The 18708-nt window shown below is 46.7% G+C and overlaps 1 protein-coding gene across 1 annotated transcript in view; it reads right to left on the minus strand.

The window, feature by feature from the left end:
- Positions 1-18708, minus strand: part of UBR3 (ubiquitin protein ligase E3 component n-recognin 3) — a 406648-nt gene that overhangs the window by 142002 nt on the left and 245938 nt on the right. Inside the window, exons 28-29 of the mRNA XM_063933505.1 lie at positions 13272-13478; positions 11478-11614 (exon numbers count right to left, since the gene is read on the minus strand). Coding sequence (XP_063789575.1) covers positions 11478-11614; positions 13272-13478 — 344 coding nt within the window. The remainder of the gene's footprint in view (positions 1-11477; positions 11615-13271; positions 13479-18708) is intronic.

Raw genomic sequence — 18708 nt, forward strand, 5'->3', positions numbered from 1 at the left:
AGTTTCCTGTCTGCGATCAGCAGGATCCTTGAGGGCTGCTGTGTCTGGAGACGGTAGCGCCACTTTCTTGGACAGGCGCGTTAAAGCCTTGTCCACCCTGGGTGAGGATTCCCAACGTACCCTGTCCTGTGCAGGGAAAGGATACGCCATAAGAATCCTCTTGGGAATCTGCAGCTTTTTGTCTGGAGTTTCCCAAGCTTTTTCAAATAACTCGTTCAGCTCATGAGATGGGGGAAAGGTTACCTCAGGTTTCTTTCCTTATACATGCGCACCCTCGTGTCAGGGACAGAGGGGTCATCTGTGACATGCAAAACATCTTTTATTGCAATAATCATATAATGAATACTTTTGGCCACCCTTGGGTGTAACCTTGCATCATTGTAGTCGACACTGGAGTCAGAATCCGTGTCGGTATCAGTGTCTGCTATTTGGGATAGGGGACGTTTTTGAGACCCAGAAGGGCCCTGTGACCCAGTCGAAGCCGTGGATTGACTCCCTGCTTTTTCCCTGGACTCTGCTTTGTCCATTCTCTTATGTAATAAGGTCACATTTGCATTTAAAACATTCCACATGTCCAACCAATCATGAGTCGGCGTTGCCGACGGAGACACCACAATCATCTGCTCCACCTCCTCCTTAGATGAGCCTTCCGCATCAGACATGCCGACACACTTGTACCGACACCCCAACACACACAGGGATATAGTTATAAGGAGACAGTTCCCCAATAAGGCCCTTTGGAGAGACAGAGAGAGAGTATGCCAGCACACACCCAGCACCAACTGACCCTGGAAACAATTTCCCAGATAATATAGCGCTTTTATATATATACATATATATATATATATATATATATATATATATACATACACATATATATATATATACACACATATATATATATATATATATAATTACTGTGTAATACACTCACTGCGCCTTACAAGTGCCCCCCCCCCCCCCTCTTTTCAGCCCTGTGTCACCGTGTTCAGCAGGGGAGAGACCGGGGAGCCAGCTTCTCTGCAGTTCTCTGTGGAGAAAATAAGAATTTACTTACCGATAATTCTATTTCTCGGAGTCCGTAGTGGATGCTGGGGTTCCTGAAAGGACCATGGGGAATAGCGGCTCCGCAGGAGACAGGGCACAAAAAAGTAAAGCTTTACTAGGTCAGGTGGTGTGCACTGGCTCCTCCCCCTATGACCCTCCTCCAGACTCCAGTTAGGTACTGTGCCCGGACGAGCATACACAATAAGGGAGGCATTTTGAATCCCGGGTAAGACTCATACCAGCCACACCAATCACACCGTACAACTTGTGATCTAAACCCAGTTAACAGTATGACAACAGAAAGGGCCTCTTAAAGATGGCTCCTTAACAATAACCCGAATTAGTTAACAATAACTATGTACAAGTATTGCAGATAATCCGCACTTGGGATGGGCGCCCAGCATCCACTACGGACTCCGAGAAATAGAATTATCGGTAAGTAAATTCTTATTTTCTCTATCGTCCTAAGTGGATGCTGGGGTTCCTGAAAGGACCATGGGGATTATACCAAAGCTCCCAAACGGGCGGGAGAGTGCGGATGACTCTGCAGCACCGAATGAGAGAACTCCAGGTCCTCCTTTGCCAGGGTATCAAATTTGTAAAATTTTACAAACGTGTTCTCCCCCGACCACGTAGCTGCTCGGCAGAGTTGTAATGCCGAGACCCCTCGGGCAGCCGCCCAAGATGAGCCCACCTTCCTTGTGGAGTGGGCTTTTACAGTTTTAGGCTGTGGCAGGCCTGCCACAGAATGTGCAAGTTGAATTGTGTTACAAATCCAACGAGCAATCGACTGCTTAGAAGCAGGTGCGCCCAACTTGTTGGGTGCATACAATATAAACAGCGAGTCAGATTTTCTGACTCCAGCCGTCCTTGCAATGTATATTTTTAAGGCTCTGACAACGTCCAACAACTTGGAGTCCTCCAAGTCGCTAGTGGCCGCAGGCACCACAATAGGTTGGTTCAGATGAAATGCTGATACCACTTTAGGGAGAAAATGCGGACGAGTCCGCAGTTCTGCCCTATCCGAATGGAAGATTAGATAAGGACTTTTATAAGATAAAGCCGCCAATTCAGATACTCTCCTGGCAGAGGCCAGGGCTAGTAACATAGTCACTTTCAATGTGAGATATTTCAAATCCACCTTTTTCAATGGTTCAAACCAATGGGATTTGAGGAAATCTAAAACTACATTTAGATCCCACGGTGCCACCGGAGGCACCACAGGAGGCTGTATATGCAGTACTCCCTTGACAAAAGTCTGGACCTCAGGGACAGAGGCCAATTCTTTTTGGAAGAATATTGACAGGGCCGAAATTTGAACCTTAATGGATCCCAATTTGAGACCCATAGATAATCCTGATTGCAGGAAATGTAGGAAACGACCCAGTTGGAATTCCTCCGTCGGAACCCTCCGATCCTCGCACCACGCTACATATTTTCGCCAAATGCGGTGATAATGTTTCACGGTGACTTCCTTCCGTGCCTTAATCAAGGTAGGAATGACTTCTTCTGGAATGCCTTTCCCTTTTAGGATCTGGCGTTCAACCGCCATGCCGTCAAACGCAGCCGCGGTAAGTCTTGAAAAAGACAGGGACCCTGCTGTAGCAGGTCCCTTCTCAGAGGTAGAGGCCACGGTTCGTCCGTGAGCATCTCTTGAAGTTCCGGATACCAAGTCCTTCTCGGCCAATCCGGAACCACTAGTATTGTTCTTACTCTTCTTTGCCGTATGATCTTCAATACCTTTGGTATGAGCGGCAGAGGAGGAAACACATACACTGACTGGTACACCCAAGGAGTTACCAGTGCGTCCACAGCTATTGCCTGTGGATCTCTTGACCTGGCGCAATATTTGTCCAGTTTCTTGTTGAGGCGAGACGCCATCATGTCTACAATTGGTCTTTCCCAACGGTCTATTAACATGTTGAAGACTTCTGGATGTAGACCCCACTCTCCCGGATGAAGATCGTGTCTGCTGAGGAAGTCTGCTTCCCAGTTGTCCACGCCCGGGATGAACACTGCTGACAGTGCTATCACGTGATTCTCCGCCCAGCGAAGAATCTTGGCAGCTTCTGCCATTGCACTCCTGCTTCTTGTGCCGCCCTGCCTGTTTACATGGGCGACCGCCGTGATGTTGTCCGACTGAATCAACACCGGCTTTCCTTGCAGGAGAAGTTCCGCCTGGCTTAGAGCATTGTAGATTGCTCTTAGTTCCAGAATGTTTATGTGAAGAGACTTTTCCAGACTCGTCCATACTCCCTGGAAGTTTCTTCCTTGTGTGACTGCTCCTCAGCCTCTCAGGCTGGCGTCCGTGGTCACCAGGATCCAATCCTGAATGCCGAATCTGCGGCCTTCTAATAGGTGAGCCTTCTGCAACCACCACAGAAGTGACACCCTTGTCTTTGGTGACAGGGTTATTCGCAGGTGCATCTGCAGATGCGACCCTGACCATTTGTCCAACAGATCCCTTTGGAATATTCTTGCATGGAATCTGCCGAATGGAATTGCTTCGTAAGAAGCCACCATTTTTCCCAGGACTCTTGTGCATTGATGTACTGACACTTTTCCTGGTTTTAGGAGGTTCCTGACCAGATCGGATAACTCCTTGGCTTTTTCCTCTGGAAGGAAAACCTTTTTCTGAACCGTGTCCAGAATCATTCCTAGGAACAGCAGACGAGTTGTCGGGATTAAATGGGATTTTGGAATATTCAGAATCCACCCGTGTTGTCTTAGCACCTCTTGAGATAGTGCTAAAGCTGTCTCCAGCTGTTCTCTGGACCTTGCCCTTATTAGGAGATCGTCCAAGTATGGGATAACTAATACGCCTTTTCTTCGAAGAAGAATCATCATCTCGGCCATTACCTTGGTAAAGACCCGAGGCGCCGTGGACAATCCGAACGGCAGCGTCTGAAACTGATAGTGACAGTTTTGAACAATGAACCTGAGGTACCCCTGGTGTGCGGGGTAAATCGGAACGTGTAGATACGCATCCTTGATGTCCAAGGATACCATAAAGTCCCCTTCTTCCAGGTTCGCTATCACTGCTCTGAGTGACTCCATCTTGAACTTGAACTTTTTTATGTAGAGGTTCAAGGACTTCAGATTTAGAATAGGCCTTACCGAGCCATCCGGCTTCGGTACCACAAATAGAGTGGAATAATACCCCTTTCCTTGTTGTAATAGGGGTACTTTGACTATCACCTGCTGAGCGTACAGCTTGTGAATGGCTTCCAACACCCTCTCCCTTTCGGAAGAGACGGTTGGTAAGGCAGACTTCAGGAAACGATGAGGAGGATCCGTCTCTAATTCCAACCTGTACCCCTGAGATATTATCTGCAGGATCCAGGGGTCTACCTGCGAGTGAGCCCACTGCGCGCTGTAATTTTTGAGACGGCCCCCCACTGTCCCCGAGTCCGCTTGAGAGGCCCCAGCGTCATGCTGAGGTTTTTGCAGGAGCCGGGGAGGGCTTCTGTTCCTGGGAAGGAGCTGCCTGTTGGTGTCTCTTCCCTCTTCCTCTGCCTCGTGGCAGGTACGACAAGCCCTTTGCTCTCTTATTTTTGTAGGAGCGAAAAGGCTGCGGTTGAAAGGTCGGTGCCTTTCTCTGTTGGGGAGTGACTTGAGGTAAAAAAGTGGATTTCCCGGCAGTAGCCGTGGCCACCAAGTCTGATAGACCAACTCCAAATAACTCCTCCCCTTTATACGGCAAAACCTCCATGTGACGTTTTGAATCCGCATCGCCTGTCCACTGTCGTGTCCATAAGGCTCTTCTGGCTGAAATGGACATAGCACTCACCCGAGATGCCAGTGTGCAAATATCCCTCTGTGCATCACGCATATAGATAAATGCATCCTTTATTTGTTCTAACGACAGTAAAACATTGTCCCTATCTAGGGTATCAATATTTTCAATCAGGGATTCTGACCAAACTACTCCAGCACTGCACATCCAGGCAGTTGCTATAGCTGGTCGTAGTATAACACCTGCATGTGTGTATATATTCTTTTGAATAACTTCCATCTTTCTATCTGATGGATCCTTAAGTGCGGCCGTCTCAGGAGAGGGTAACGCCACTTGTTTGGATAAGCGTGTGAGCGCCTTGTCCACCTTAGGGGGTGTTTCCCAGCGCGCCCTAACCTCTGGCGGGAAAGGGTATAATGCCAATAACTTTTTTGAAATTATCAACTTTTTATCAGGAGCAACCCACGCTTCATCACACACGTCATTTAATTCTTCTGATTCAGGAAAAACTGTTTGTAGTTTTTTCACACCATACATAATACCCTGTTTTACGGTATCTGTAGTATCAGCTAAATGTAACGTCTCCTTCATTGCCAAAATCATATAACGTGTGGCCCTACTGGAAAATACGTTTGAATTTCTACCGTCGTCACTGGAATCAGTGCCCGTGTCTGGGTCTGTGTCGACCGACTGAGGCAAAGGGCGTTTTACAGCCCCTGACGGTGTTTGAGGCGCCTGGACAGGCATTAATTGATTGTCCGGCCGCCTCATGTCCTCAACTGACTGTTTAAGGGAAGATAAACCATCACGTAATTCCACAAATAAAGGCATCCATTCTGGTGTCGACCCCCTGGGGGGTGACATCTGCATATTTGGCAATTGCTCCGCCTCCACACCAATATCGTCCTCATACATGTCGACACCACGTACCGACACACACCGCAAACTCACAGGGAATGCTCTAATGAAGACAGGACCCACTAGCCCTTTTGGGGAGACAGAGGGAGAGTCTGCCAGCACACACCACAAAGCGCTATATATACAAGGGATATCCTTATATTAAGTGCTCCCTTATAGCTGCTTTAATATATATATATATATAGCCATTAATGTGCCCCCCCCTCTCTGTTTTACCCTGTTTCTGTAGTGCAGTGCAGGGGAGAGACCTGGGAGCCGTTCTGACCAGCGGAGCTGTGACAGAAAATGGCGCCGTGTGCTGAGGAGATAGGCCCCGCCCCTTTTTCGGCGGGTTCTTCTCCCGCTATTTTTCCAGTCAGGCAGGGGTTAAATATCTCCATATAGCCCCTATGGGCTATATGTGAGGTATTTTTAGCCTTGTATAAGGTTTATATTTGCCTCTCAGAGCGCCCCCCCCCAGCGCTCTGCACCCTCAGTGACTGCCCAGTGAAGTGTGCTGAGAGGAAAATGGCGCACAGCTGCAGTGCTGTGCGCTACCTTATGAAGACTGAGGAGTCTTCAGCCGCCGGTTTCCGGACCTCTTCACGCTTCAGCATCTGCAAGGGGGTCGGCGGCGCGGCTCCGGGATCGGACTCCACGGCTGGGCCTGTGTTCGATCCCTCTGGAGCTAATGGTGTCCAGTAGCCAAGCAGCAAATCCACTCTGCATGCAGGTGAGTTTACTACTTTCCCCCTAAGTCCCACGTTGCAGTGATCCTGTTGCCAGCAGGACTCACTGTAAAGAAAAAAACCTAAACTAAACTTTCTCTAAGCAGCTCTTTAGGAGAGCCACCTAGATTGCACCCTTCTCGTTCGGGCACAAAATCTAACTGGAGTCTGGAGGAGGGTCATAGGGGGAGGAGCCAGTGCACACCACCTGACCTAGTAAAGCTTTACTTTTTTGTGCCCTGTCTCCTGCGGAGCCGCTATTCCCCATGGTCCTTTCAGGAACCCCAGCATCCACTTAGGACGATAGAGAAAATGGCGCTGGTTAGTGCTGAGGGACCAAGCTCCGCCCCCTCCAGCGGCGGGCTTTGGTCCCGCTCAAATGTATAACACTGGCGGGGGATTTTTATAATCACTGCCTCCGCAGCCCAAATACTTATAAATGCCAGACTTAGAGATTTTTATTGCTGCCCAGGGCACCCCCCCCCTGCGCCCTGCACCCATCAGTGCCCGCTAGTGTGTGTTGTGTGTGGGAGCAATGGTAACACTGCGCGCTCACCTCAGGGAAGATCAGAAGTCTTCTGCCGCCCAAGAAGTCTTCTTTCTTCTTATACTCACCCGGCTTCTATCTTCCGGCTCTGTGAGGAGGACGGCGGCGCGGCTCTGGGACGAACGGCGAGGGGAGACCTGCGTTCCGACTCCCTCTGGAGCTAATGGTGTCCAGTAGCCTAAGAAGCAGAGCCTATCACTTAAGTAGGTCTGCTCTCTCTCCTCAGTCCCACGATGCAGGGAGCCTGTTGCCAGCAGTGCTCCCTGAAAATAAAAAACCTAACAAAAGTCTTTTTCAGAGAAACTCAGGAGAGCTCCCCTGTAATGCACCCAATATCCTCTGGGCACAGGATCTAACTGAGGTCTGGAGGAGGGGCATAGAAGTTTTTTATAGTGCCCATGTCTCCTGAGGAGCCCGTCTATACCCCATGGTCCTTACGGAGTCCCCAGCATCCTCTAGGACGTAAGAGAAAAGGGAGGTGTTGGGCAAAAAGGGTGAACGGCATAGCCGGAATAAACGGCGAGCATGACATAAGGGCAATGTGATGTAATACTGAATTACAACATTTTAATTGGTGGTGACAGGTTAATGTTAAATTAATTACAAATGCGTCTGCAGATTTGAGAACACAATGCTGGAGGACAAATACGATGGCACGTTAAGAATTGCTTCTATTGCATGTGATTCTTAAAGGGGAACATGCAGAAGTCAGTGATTTTTTTATCCCCATACATCGCCAATTAGTCCTAGGAAGCGTAATGTCCATTCACTTGAATTAAATGGTCTTCAAAAACCTAAGATGGCCAGCATAATGAAGACAGCAAGTACTGTAGTTCTAAAATTGCCATGGTATTTATCTGTTGTGCTACTGTACTTCAGTATACCCCTTTCAAACTGCTATTCTGAGTCACACACAGAAGTTGTACATGAGTCCTTCACGGGTGCGACCTGGCTGACTTTCATACTGGTGGCCCAACGTGTCTTATTGCCGGGTTGGTGAAGTCACCGCTGACATGTGCCGACGTGGTGCATGGTGATGAGATGATCTCCAAGCTCCGCCTCTTCCTTTTTCAATAAATGGGTGCTGGGAAGCACTGACCCGGGTTACCCCTTCACACTGCTCCACCAGCCAGGTTGAACACATGTTCAACCCTGCTCACTACCAGAGTTGAAGTACCGTGTCGCTCGTTCAGGTGCAATAACCTGGGTTATTGCTTGTAGTCTGAAAGGGGTATACGTGAGGAAAGCAGTCACTGTAACCGCCCACAAATATTGAAGGTTATGAGGGCCACATTGCAGTGCAACAAATCCCCAATCTGATCCAAAGATCAAAAACGCTGCCTGGTGGCCATCGATGGAATGCCCTCAAGCCCGGCAGAATGGTGAAGTGGGGAAGGACATTGCAGATGTATGGGCCCCATTAGTAATATGGTCACCTGATAATTGTTAGGGCAAACAGATGAGCAGATGACCACCAACCTAACATCAGGAACCAATGTGGGACATTAACATGGCACTTTAATATATAGCATTCGCTGACATACAGTATGTCCTGACAATTGAACAGCTTCAGAGCCAAATATATTATTATCAAGTTAGTATCCGGTTTACTTTCTTCCAAAACTGTTCATAGAAAAACATCATTCAGGGACATTTGCGGATATTGTTGAATAGATGAAGAGGGGTATGTAAGGAACGTGCTGCACCATATACTGGCACTATACAAACAACAATAAAAGTAGTTAGAATAATATGTAAGTTACTAGTCTACACTGCATCAAATACAGGTTTTTATTTCCTTAGTCTCCGCAGTTACCTGTGTCATCAGTTATCAAATTAATGAAGTATGGCAAATACAGGCCCAAGGGGTGGGCAATAAGTTTCCAGATGTGCAGTGCATAGGTAGAGTAGACACAATCTGTCTGGTTGTGAACGCTAATCTAAAGTTCTTGTGAAATTTCAGAGCACAGAACTGTATACAAGCAGCACTGCACAACGAAAAAGTCAGCTTGTTCACTTCCGTCACAAACTCGTTATGGTGCTCAACAGCAGCCACTGAAAAGTCAAGATCATGACCATGAGTGGTCTAAAACATCAGGAAAGTTTTGACAGACTGCAAAGCTGCTTTTGGGGAGGAATCACCGTCCCGAAGCACTGTGTTTGAGTGGTTTGTAGAATTTGAGCGCAGGAGATGGTACCTGAAAGACCAGGAGTGATGTGGACGACCTGTGTCCGCCATCACAGAGAAAAATGTAGGTAGAAGCCAAGGGTGACCGTGACCCAGTTAGGAGATTAGTGTTTCCGCTAGAGTGTGGGCAGGGCAGGGTGCTGAGGTGTATCCAGGCATTGTATCCATGTAGGTGCCGAAAAGGGGGCGTGACTGGCCGGGGAGGGGGTGCGTCCCATCGGCGTCACTTTTCACTCTTGGGGGCAGCCCAGCACTTAAGGCCCGAACACACTAGACTATTTTGTAAGCGATATAGCACATTTTTACCCTCCTGAGTGATATCGTTTACAATATTGCCCAGTCTGTATGCTGCCGACGACAGGCGATGCGCACCGACCGAGTTGTTTACGACCCCCTTTGTCTTCTGTACATGCAGCTCAATCTAACAATAATGTCAGATGTTGCATGTTCTGCCCGGAAGCAGTATGATGTCACTGTGCGATATTGCACAGTGTGTATGCACACTTTTGGCGACCAGGCGCGGGAGGGGAAACACTGGTGCAAATCGCCTCGTGTGTACGAGCCTTAACGAACCTGCTGGGCTGCCCCAGAGATCTACCCTCACTGTGAATACATGCAGGCTGTTCCAGTAGGGTGCATTATGTAGTTTTAAAATTGGTCAGGGCATGACGCCCTACTAAACCAGCCTAGCATGAACACTAGATTGGTATCCCATTGGGATCAAACCGCTCAATACGCCACAAAAAGGCCTAAGCAAGGTTTCTACATGCTAAGTGCCTCATCAGCTGACTCGAAAGCAGAAGGAGGCTCTGGTGACTTGGTGTCACAAAATGCTGGCTAGGTTTGATGGCTGTCGCGCAAACTCTGTCTGGGACATCTTCAGTGGTGATGAATCCTGGGTCAACAGTTTGACACTGAAACAAAACAGTTGGAGGCACGCCACAACTAAAATTCTGACATGAGCGCAGCATGGGCAAGCAGATGGTGGCTGCTTTCTGGCCTAGACTGGTCATGTAGCTACTGTATCATTTGTGCTGCAGCACACAGTCACTGGAAACTGGTACACCAAGCAAAGCCTGCTGCAAGTCATTTCCAGATGCAGTACAAGAGCTTGTGGTGCCCTTCTCCATCACAAAAACGCACTTGCACACAAGTCCAGCCCATGAACGCATCTAGGAGCTTGGTCATCTGCCATTCAGTTCAGACCTGGAGCCCTGCGAATTCTTTGCTTTTCCACAAATCAAGTGTAAGATGCGTGGGATTCATTTTGGGTAACTGGAAGCTGCAGTGGAGACTTTCATCCAGCATGAAGAAGACATATCTGCTTCAGACAGGTCCAATTGCTTCACCAAGTGGTTTGAGCACATGCAACTTTGCATAGACTCCTCTGGTGAATACTGTAAATGTAATGTTCACTTTGTTTGTAATTATAATACTTTTTGCGCATCCAGAAACTTATTACACACCCCTTGTACTACAAATAAATCTGGGAGAAGGTGGAACAATTATATGAACAAGTTTACTTAAATCAAGTCACAGCTCCTAGCTTCCATGTTATAGGCTGGGTTTGAAAAATGACAGTTAGGAGGTGATTGGCTGGTGCTCTATCACCTTCCACTTTATCACTTCACCAGGCTTAATAAATCTGCCCCTGAGTACTCTAAGGAGGGAATTCAATTCTGCAGGAAGTACAACTGGCACCTCCACAATGCCCGACTCCACACATATTGGCCAATTACGTTAGTGCAGACAACTCAAGTTCCCATGTGCACCTTTATTGGTGCGAGGGAAAACCTGGAATACCAGCAGGACATGAGTGCCTCTCCAGAAAGGCAGATCACGTCAATATCGGAAACTGAACTCCTCCTTGAATGTACAAAGGAAGAGACCAGGATAACATTTAAAAACACTGCCTAGTTTCATTTATTTGCATGTACAATAGAATTTAAATTGCTCAAATAAGGAAATACCCTTATCCTAAAATTCAAAACAATGTATTTTGTCTAATTATATAGCATTTGAGTCTACATTGGGCAAAAACAAAACAATTCTTAGCCTTATTTTGTTGTTTTCATTGTATTTGCATAATAATTTGTGTACCAACGAAATGGAAACCAACATTGATATATGTGTGGCTAGCCTTACCGAGTGCCACAGGGTTTCCTCTAACACAATCTGTACATTTACAGCAGCAAAATCATTTTCTCACTTACAAATCCTCATTATAACCAACAAATATTAACACAAAAAAGTGAGACAATTTAAGAAAGTTCTCACATCTTCTATTTTAGGAACAATGTGAAAGCAGAAATACTGAGTGAATAGGTAACTCACCGAGCAACGGAATACATAAAGAGAAAATCATTGTCAGGGGAGCCCGGCGTCTTGCTGTAGTCGGTGTACTTCTTTTGTGTAGCACTTTTAATGTCTTTCATCACCGCCTCCATTTCCTTGCTTAAATTGGTTTCTGACTAAAAGCAAAGAACGTGGTGTAAGGGTGCAAGTTATCAACATGGCAACCTGAATATCAGCAGCAAGCAATCATTTGCCAACAGCTTCTATGAATAAAACACATTTACTGGAACAAATTAAAGTGGATCCTTCACCTTGAGGCCACATTTCCTATGATACCAAATAGCCAGTTCTTCTAACAATGCTTACTTTTATTTTATTTACGTTAAAGCTAGCATTCGCCTTTTCCAATGCTTTAGGCTGCTCCGTAATGCCTGCAGTATACTTTGTTGAGAAGGAGGGGGGTGGAAGCAGGTCATATGGTGGATTAACAAGTAGAATAGACCTTGACCCTACTGCTGTGATAGAAGGAAAGATACGTTTTCTCCTACTAGGACAGTCATCTAGGACCAGCGGTTCTCAAACTCAGTCCTCAGGACCCCAAACACCACATTTTAAAAGAGCCACAGATGGATCTAATTATTTCACCTGTGATTCTGTGAGGAGACCTGGAAAGTAAGCTCTGTTTGGGGTCCTGTGGACCAAGTTTGAAAACCTATGATCTAGACAGTACCCTAATTTAGGGCTTTAAAGACTCATTTGTGGTTTTATGAGCAGATGGCAGGTACACTTAATATGCCAATGTAGTACGAAAATTATCTTAATCACAAATGTAACAATCGCGTAACATTCACATCCAGCTCTTTAGGGAACCTCCAAGTAATATTATTTGTTACTCCTTTTCCATAGCCTTTTGAACATTAGTCACTTCCGAGTGTTTATCTGAAGAAGAGTACACTGTGACCAAATTATGGCGCATTAACAATTAAGATTGCTGTATAAAAGTGTTGACATCTGGGAGAATCAAAGTCGGGATTCCGGCGCCGGTATGCTGGTCGCCGGGACCGAGACTGCCGGCAAACCATACTACACCCCTTTCACACCCCACAAACTGCTGCAGCATGTCAACCATGCTGTAGCTTAGGGAGCATTGAGGCCACTGTAGCAGACACAGATCTGCACATTTGCAGATCGACAAACACTGGGTTTCGCACATCTCTGATTTAAGAACAATGACATCTATAAAACAATACACTTACTTGAGAACAGTTGGTGGTCTGACCAATTACCCAGATCTGCCCCTACCAAACGGGGTCCAGTGTGTACAAACCAAGAGGGTCACAAACAGCACAAGCTATTAACGATCATCCCTGATAACGAGCTGATTGATTTTATTAAGTGGTGAATGCATTTATTTGGGCATTACCAATGCCAATTCACTTAACATTCCCCGGAAGTATGAATTGTTTTTCTGCTTATCTGTAGATGTACTGCCCTTGTGGGAAAGTCTGATATTCCCTGATTTTTGTACACACGACTCATTTCAAAGTCATTTGTATTCACTTCTATTGTGTCATAAAATAAGCATCATGAATATTATTAAAGAAAAGTAATGTTGCGTAGTCATGTAATGGATGATTGCATTCTACCCCTTTTCTAATTCTTTAACGCAGTTTTCATGTATCTGTCCCACAAATCGTCTTTTCCATGACTTGGCATCTACCGGATGATCAGTCTTCCCTCTACACTAACAGCAACGATGGGGAGTGAGGGACGGGGTGATGAGGTGACGGAGCGGAAATAACAAGGATATTTCGGCCTTACACTAATGCTTACTGGGAAAGTTCCCAGCTGCTCTTGAAGCTCCTCCACCTCTTTGATGAGTTCTCTCATGCTCTTGTTTCCATGAGCGTGATTTTGCCAGGAGCTCCTTTCCACATTGTTTCCAGGAAAACAAGGAAGGACGCTGTTTGCAAACTGCCTGCAGAGAGGGCATGTGAATTCTCCTTTGTCAACAGAAAAGCCTGGCAGGACTTGGTCATTCTGGAATAAAATAACAAACACATAAATTAATATATGAAAAAGGTTTAAAAGAAAGTGTACACTATTCATCGCTATAAACATGTTGCAATACACATAATTATTATCTCAGTTTACACACACAGGGGTCGTTGCAAGGCAAAAATTTGACACCATGATGTCATGCCAAGGAGATAGGACTGACGGGACCAGCAAGCAGAGGCGTGCTGGAACATCCTATGGACACCTAGGAAGACAATACAGGCTGCAAGGCAAGAGAGCCGAAGGATGCCCCAGGCGAATTTACATACTACAGGGCGCATGCTACTGGGTGGTGGCACCGGCCCTACATAGAAATTTGGTGCAGAGTTAAATAGAAGCTGTCCGTTATCGCTCCAGCACTGTGTGCACAAAACTAAATGCCTATATTCGCCGCAATGAAAAGTTCCAGGCAGACTCCTAAATCCGTACACTTGATTTTATACCCATCATCACCAGGGTACCCTTGCACCAGCCCTCTACTTACTGCAAGAGATACTTATGAAAGCGGCATATTAACACTACCACACAACTGTGCACAGCCCCTATAATGTTAACACCCCCTTAATTAACATTGCCTAGGAGAGACAGCCCCACTACACCACTTCAGCCACAAGCGGAGATGCCACTATATTGCGAGAGACTCTGCCATACCCGTAGTTCCATATCCTTGGTTCCAGAGCAGGTACAGTGAGAAAAAATGCACTCCACTAGCAGAGTGTAACACTGTATCAGCTCCATATAGTAGGCACAGAAACACTTCCTAAATACGCATCTCAAAAATAAGATTCTACAAAATGAAAAATGGAAAATGGAGGATAAGCTCTTGTGCATCAGCCACTGTCTACCTCTTTATACAGAAACAAAACTACAGCACATTGGGCACATATAACAATGCAATTGAACTAAACATATTTGCTATTCATGGTTAGACTTCACCTCTACCATTAAGTTAAAGTGTTAAAATTAATTGCACAATAAATATTTAAGTTGGAATATCAATTTATGGAGTGAAATGCTCTCACTAAATACATTTGGATTTTTATTCTTTATTTTGACTGTGTACAATATATTTTTTAATAGCTGGGATACAGGAATTTTTTTTATGAAAGACAGGAAAACGTATGGATCAGCCTAATACGCAGGCTTGTGTTCATTAGATATGTTCCACAATTCCTCATTGTTGCAGTGCAGTGGCCCATGCACAGTAACTGTATTTGGCACATTTTGGTTTTCAAAGAGCAATATTTAGGTATATGCATATAACCTATTCCAGGGCTACATATGTATAAGAAAATAAGATTTTAAACCTACCGGTAAATCTTTTTCTCGTAGTCCGTAGAGGATGCTGGGGACTCCGTAAGGACCATGGGGATAGACGGGCTCCGCAGGAGACATGGGCACCTTAAGAAAGACTTTAGGTATGGGTGTGCACTGGCTCCTCCCTCTATGCCCCTCCTCCAGACCTCAGTTAGAGAAACTGTGCCCAGAGGAGACGGACAGTACGAGGAAAGGATTTTTGTTAATCCAAGGGCAAGATTCATACCAGCCACACCAATCACACCGTATAACTTGTGATATACTAACCAGTTAACAGTATGAAAACAACACGGCATCAGTCCAAGATCGATGAAAACTATAACATAACCCTTATGTAAGCAAAACTATATACAAGTCTTGCAGAAGTAGTCCGCACTTGGGACGGGCGCCCAGCATCCTCTACGGACTACGAGAAAAAGATTTACCGGTAGGTTTAAAATCTTATTTTCTCTTACATCCTAGAGGATTGCTGGGGACTCCGTAAGGACCATGGGGATTATACCAAAGCTCCCAAACGGGCGTGAGAGTGCGGATGACTCTGCAGCACCGATTGAGCAAACAGGAGGTCCTCCTCAGCCAGGGTATCAAACTTATAGAACTTTGCAAAGGTGTTTGAACCCGACCAAGTAGCAGCTCGACATAGTCGTAGTGCCGAGACCCCTCGGGCAGCCGCCCAAGACGAGCCCACCTTCTTAGTGGAATGGGCCTTGACCGATTTTGGTAACGGAAATCCAGCCGTAGAATGCGCCTGCTGAATCGTGTTACAGATCCAGCGAGCAATAGTCTGCTTTGAAGCAGGGGCGCCAACCTTGTTGGCTGCATATAGGACAAACAGTGCTTCTGTTTTTCTGACTCTCGTTGTTCTGGCCACGTAAATTTTCAAAGCCCTGACTACATCAAGGGACTCGGAATCCTCCAAGGCACCACAATAGGTTGGATGACACCACCTTAGGCAAGGATTGAGGACGGGTCCGCAATTCCGCTCTATCTATATGGAAAATCAGATAGGGGCTTTTATGAGACAAAGCCTCCAATTCCGACACTCGCCTAGCTGAAGCCAAGGCTAATAACATGACCACCTTCCAAGTGAGATATTTTAACTCCACCGTTTGAAGTGGTTCAAACCAGTGCGACTTAAGGAAACTCAACACCACGTTAAGGTCCCAAGGCGCCACCGGAGGTATAAAAGGAGGCTGAATATGCAGCACTCCCTTCACAAAAGTCTGTACTTCTGGGAGAGAAGCCAATACTTTTTGAAAGAAAATGGATAAGGCCGAAATCTGAACCTTAACGGAGCCTAATTTTAGGCCCAAATTCACTCCAGTCTGTAGGAAGTGAAGGAAACGGCCCTGATGGAATTCTTCCGTAGGAGCATTCCTGGCCTCACACCAAGAAACATATTTTCGCCATATACGGTGATAATGTTTAGCTGTCACGTCCTTCCTAGCCTTCATCAGCGTAGGAATGACCTCATCCGGAATGCCTTTTTCCGCTAGGATCCTGCGTTCAACCGCCATGCCGTCAAACGCAGCCGCGGCAAGTCTTGGAACAGACAGGGCCCCTGTTGCAACAGGTCCTGTCGTAGAGGAAGAGGCCACAGATCTTCTGTGAGCATTTCCAGCAGATCCGGATACCAGGTCCTTCGTGGCCAATCTGGAACAATGAGAATTGTTCTCACTCCTCTTTTTCTTATTATTCTCAACACCTTGGGTATGAGAGGAAGAGGAGGAAACACATAGACCGACTGGAACACCCACGGTGTCACTAGGGCGTCTACAGCTACCGCCTGAGGGTCTTTTGATCTGGCGCAATACCTCTGTAGCTTTTTGTTGAGGCGGGACGCCATCATGTCTATCTGGGGCAGTCCCCACTGATTTGCAATCTGTGCGAAGACTTCCTGATGAAGTCCCCACTCTCCTGGATGCAGGTCGTGTCTGCTGAGGAAGTCTGCTTCCCAGTTGTCCACTCCCGGAATGAACACTGCTGACCGTGCGCTTACATGATTTTCCGCCCAGCGAAGAATCCTGGTGGATTCCGCCATTGCCACTCTGCTCCTTGTGCCGCCTTGGCGGTTTACATGAGCCACTGCGGTGATGTTGTCTGACTGGATCAGAACTGGTTGGTCGCGAAGTAAGGTCTCCGCTTGACGTAGGGCGTTGTATATGGCCCTCAGTTCCAGGATGTTGCTGTGAAGACAAGTCTCTTGACTTGACCAAAGACCTTGGAAGTTTCTTCCCTGTGTGAATGCTCCCCAAACTCGGAGGCTCACGTCCGTGGTCACCAGGATCCAGTCCTGAATGCCGAACCTGCGGCCTTCTAGAAGGTGAGCACTCTGCAGCCACCACAGGAGAGATACCCTGGCTCTGGAGGACAGGGTAATCAACTGATGAATTTGTAGATGTGACCCGGACCACTTGTCCAGTAGGTCCCATTGGAAAGTACTCGCATAGAACCTGCAGAAGGGAATGGCTTCGTATGATGCCACCATCTTTCCCAGGACTCGAGTGCAGTGATGCACTGACACCTGTTTTGGCTTCAATAGGTTCCTGACCAGAGTCATGAGTTCCTGAGCTTTTTCTATCGGAAGATAAACACTTTTCTGGTCTGTATCCAGAATCATGCCCAAGAAGGTCAGACGAGTCGTAGGAACCAACTGCGACTTCGGGATATTGAGAATCCAGCCGTGTTGCTGTAACACTTTCAGTGAAAGTGAGACGCTGTTCAGCAACTGCTCTCTTGATCTCGCTTTTATGAGGAGATCGTCCAAGTAAGGGATAATTGTGACACCTTGCTTGCGCAGGGGCACCATCATTTCCGCCATTACCTTGGTGAAAATCCTCGGGGCCGTGGAAAGCCCAAACGGCAACGTCTGAAATTGGTAATGACAATCCTGTACCGCAAATCTCAGGTACGCCTGATGAGGTGGATAAATGGGAACATGAAGGTATGCATCCTTTATGTCCAGAGATACCATAAAATCCCCCCATCCAGGCTGGCGATGACCGCTCTTAGCGATTCCATCTTGAACTTGAACCTTTTCAAGTATAGGTTCAGGGATTTTAAATTTAAAATGGGTCTGACCGAACCGTCCGGTTTCGGGACCACAAATAAGGTTGAGTAATATCCCCTCCCTTGTTGAAGCAGGGGAACCTTGACCACCACCTGTTGAAGATACAATTTGTGAATTGCATTTAACACGATCTCCCTTTCCGGGGGAGAAGCTGGTAGGGCCGATTTGAAAAACCGGCGAGGAGGCACCTCCTCGAATTCCAGCTTGTAACTCTGAGAAACAATTTCTATTGCCCAGGGATCCACCTGTGAGTGAACCCAGATGTGGCTGAAAACTCGAAGACGTGCCCCCACTGGGGCAGACTCCTTTAGCGGAGCCCCAGCGTCATGCGGTGGATTTTGTAGAGGCCGGGGAGGACTTCTTTTCCTGGGAACTAGCTGTGTTGTGCAGCTTTTTTCCTCTGCCCTTACCTCTGGCAAGAAAGGACGCGCCTCGTACTTTCTTGTTTCTTTGTGATCGAAAGGACTGCATTTGATAATGTGGCGCTTTCTTAGGCTGTGAGGGAATATAAGGCAAAAAATTTGATTTACCAGCTGTAGCTGTGGAGACCAGGTCCGAGAGACCTTCCCCAAACAATTCCTCACCCTTGTAAGGTAAAACCTCCATATGCCTCTTTGAGTCGGCATCACCTGTCCATTGCCGGGTCCATAGGACTCGTCTAGCAGAAATCGACATAGCGTTGATTCTAGAACCCAGTAGACTAATGTCTCTTTGAGCATCTCTCATATATAAGACAGCATCTTTTATATGCCCTAGGGTCAATAAAATGGTATCCTTATCTAGGGTCTCAATTTCCGCTGATAAGGTATCTGTCCATGCTGCTAC

This window comes from Pseudophryne corroboree, chromosome 7 (genome assembly GCF_028390025.1).
Source record: "Pseudophryne corroboree isolate aPseCor3 chromosome 7, aPseCor3.hap2, whole genome shotgun sequence".
In the NCBI taxonomy this organism is placed as follows: Eukaryota; Metazoa; Chordata; class Amphibia; order Anura; family Myobatrachidae; genus Pseudophryne; species Pseudophryne corroboree.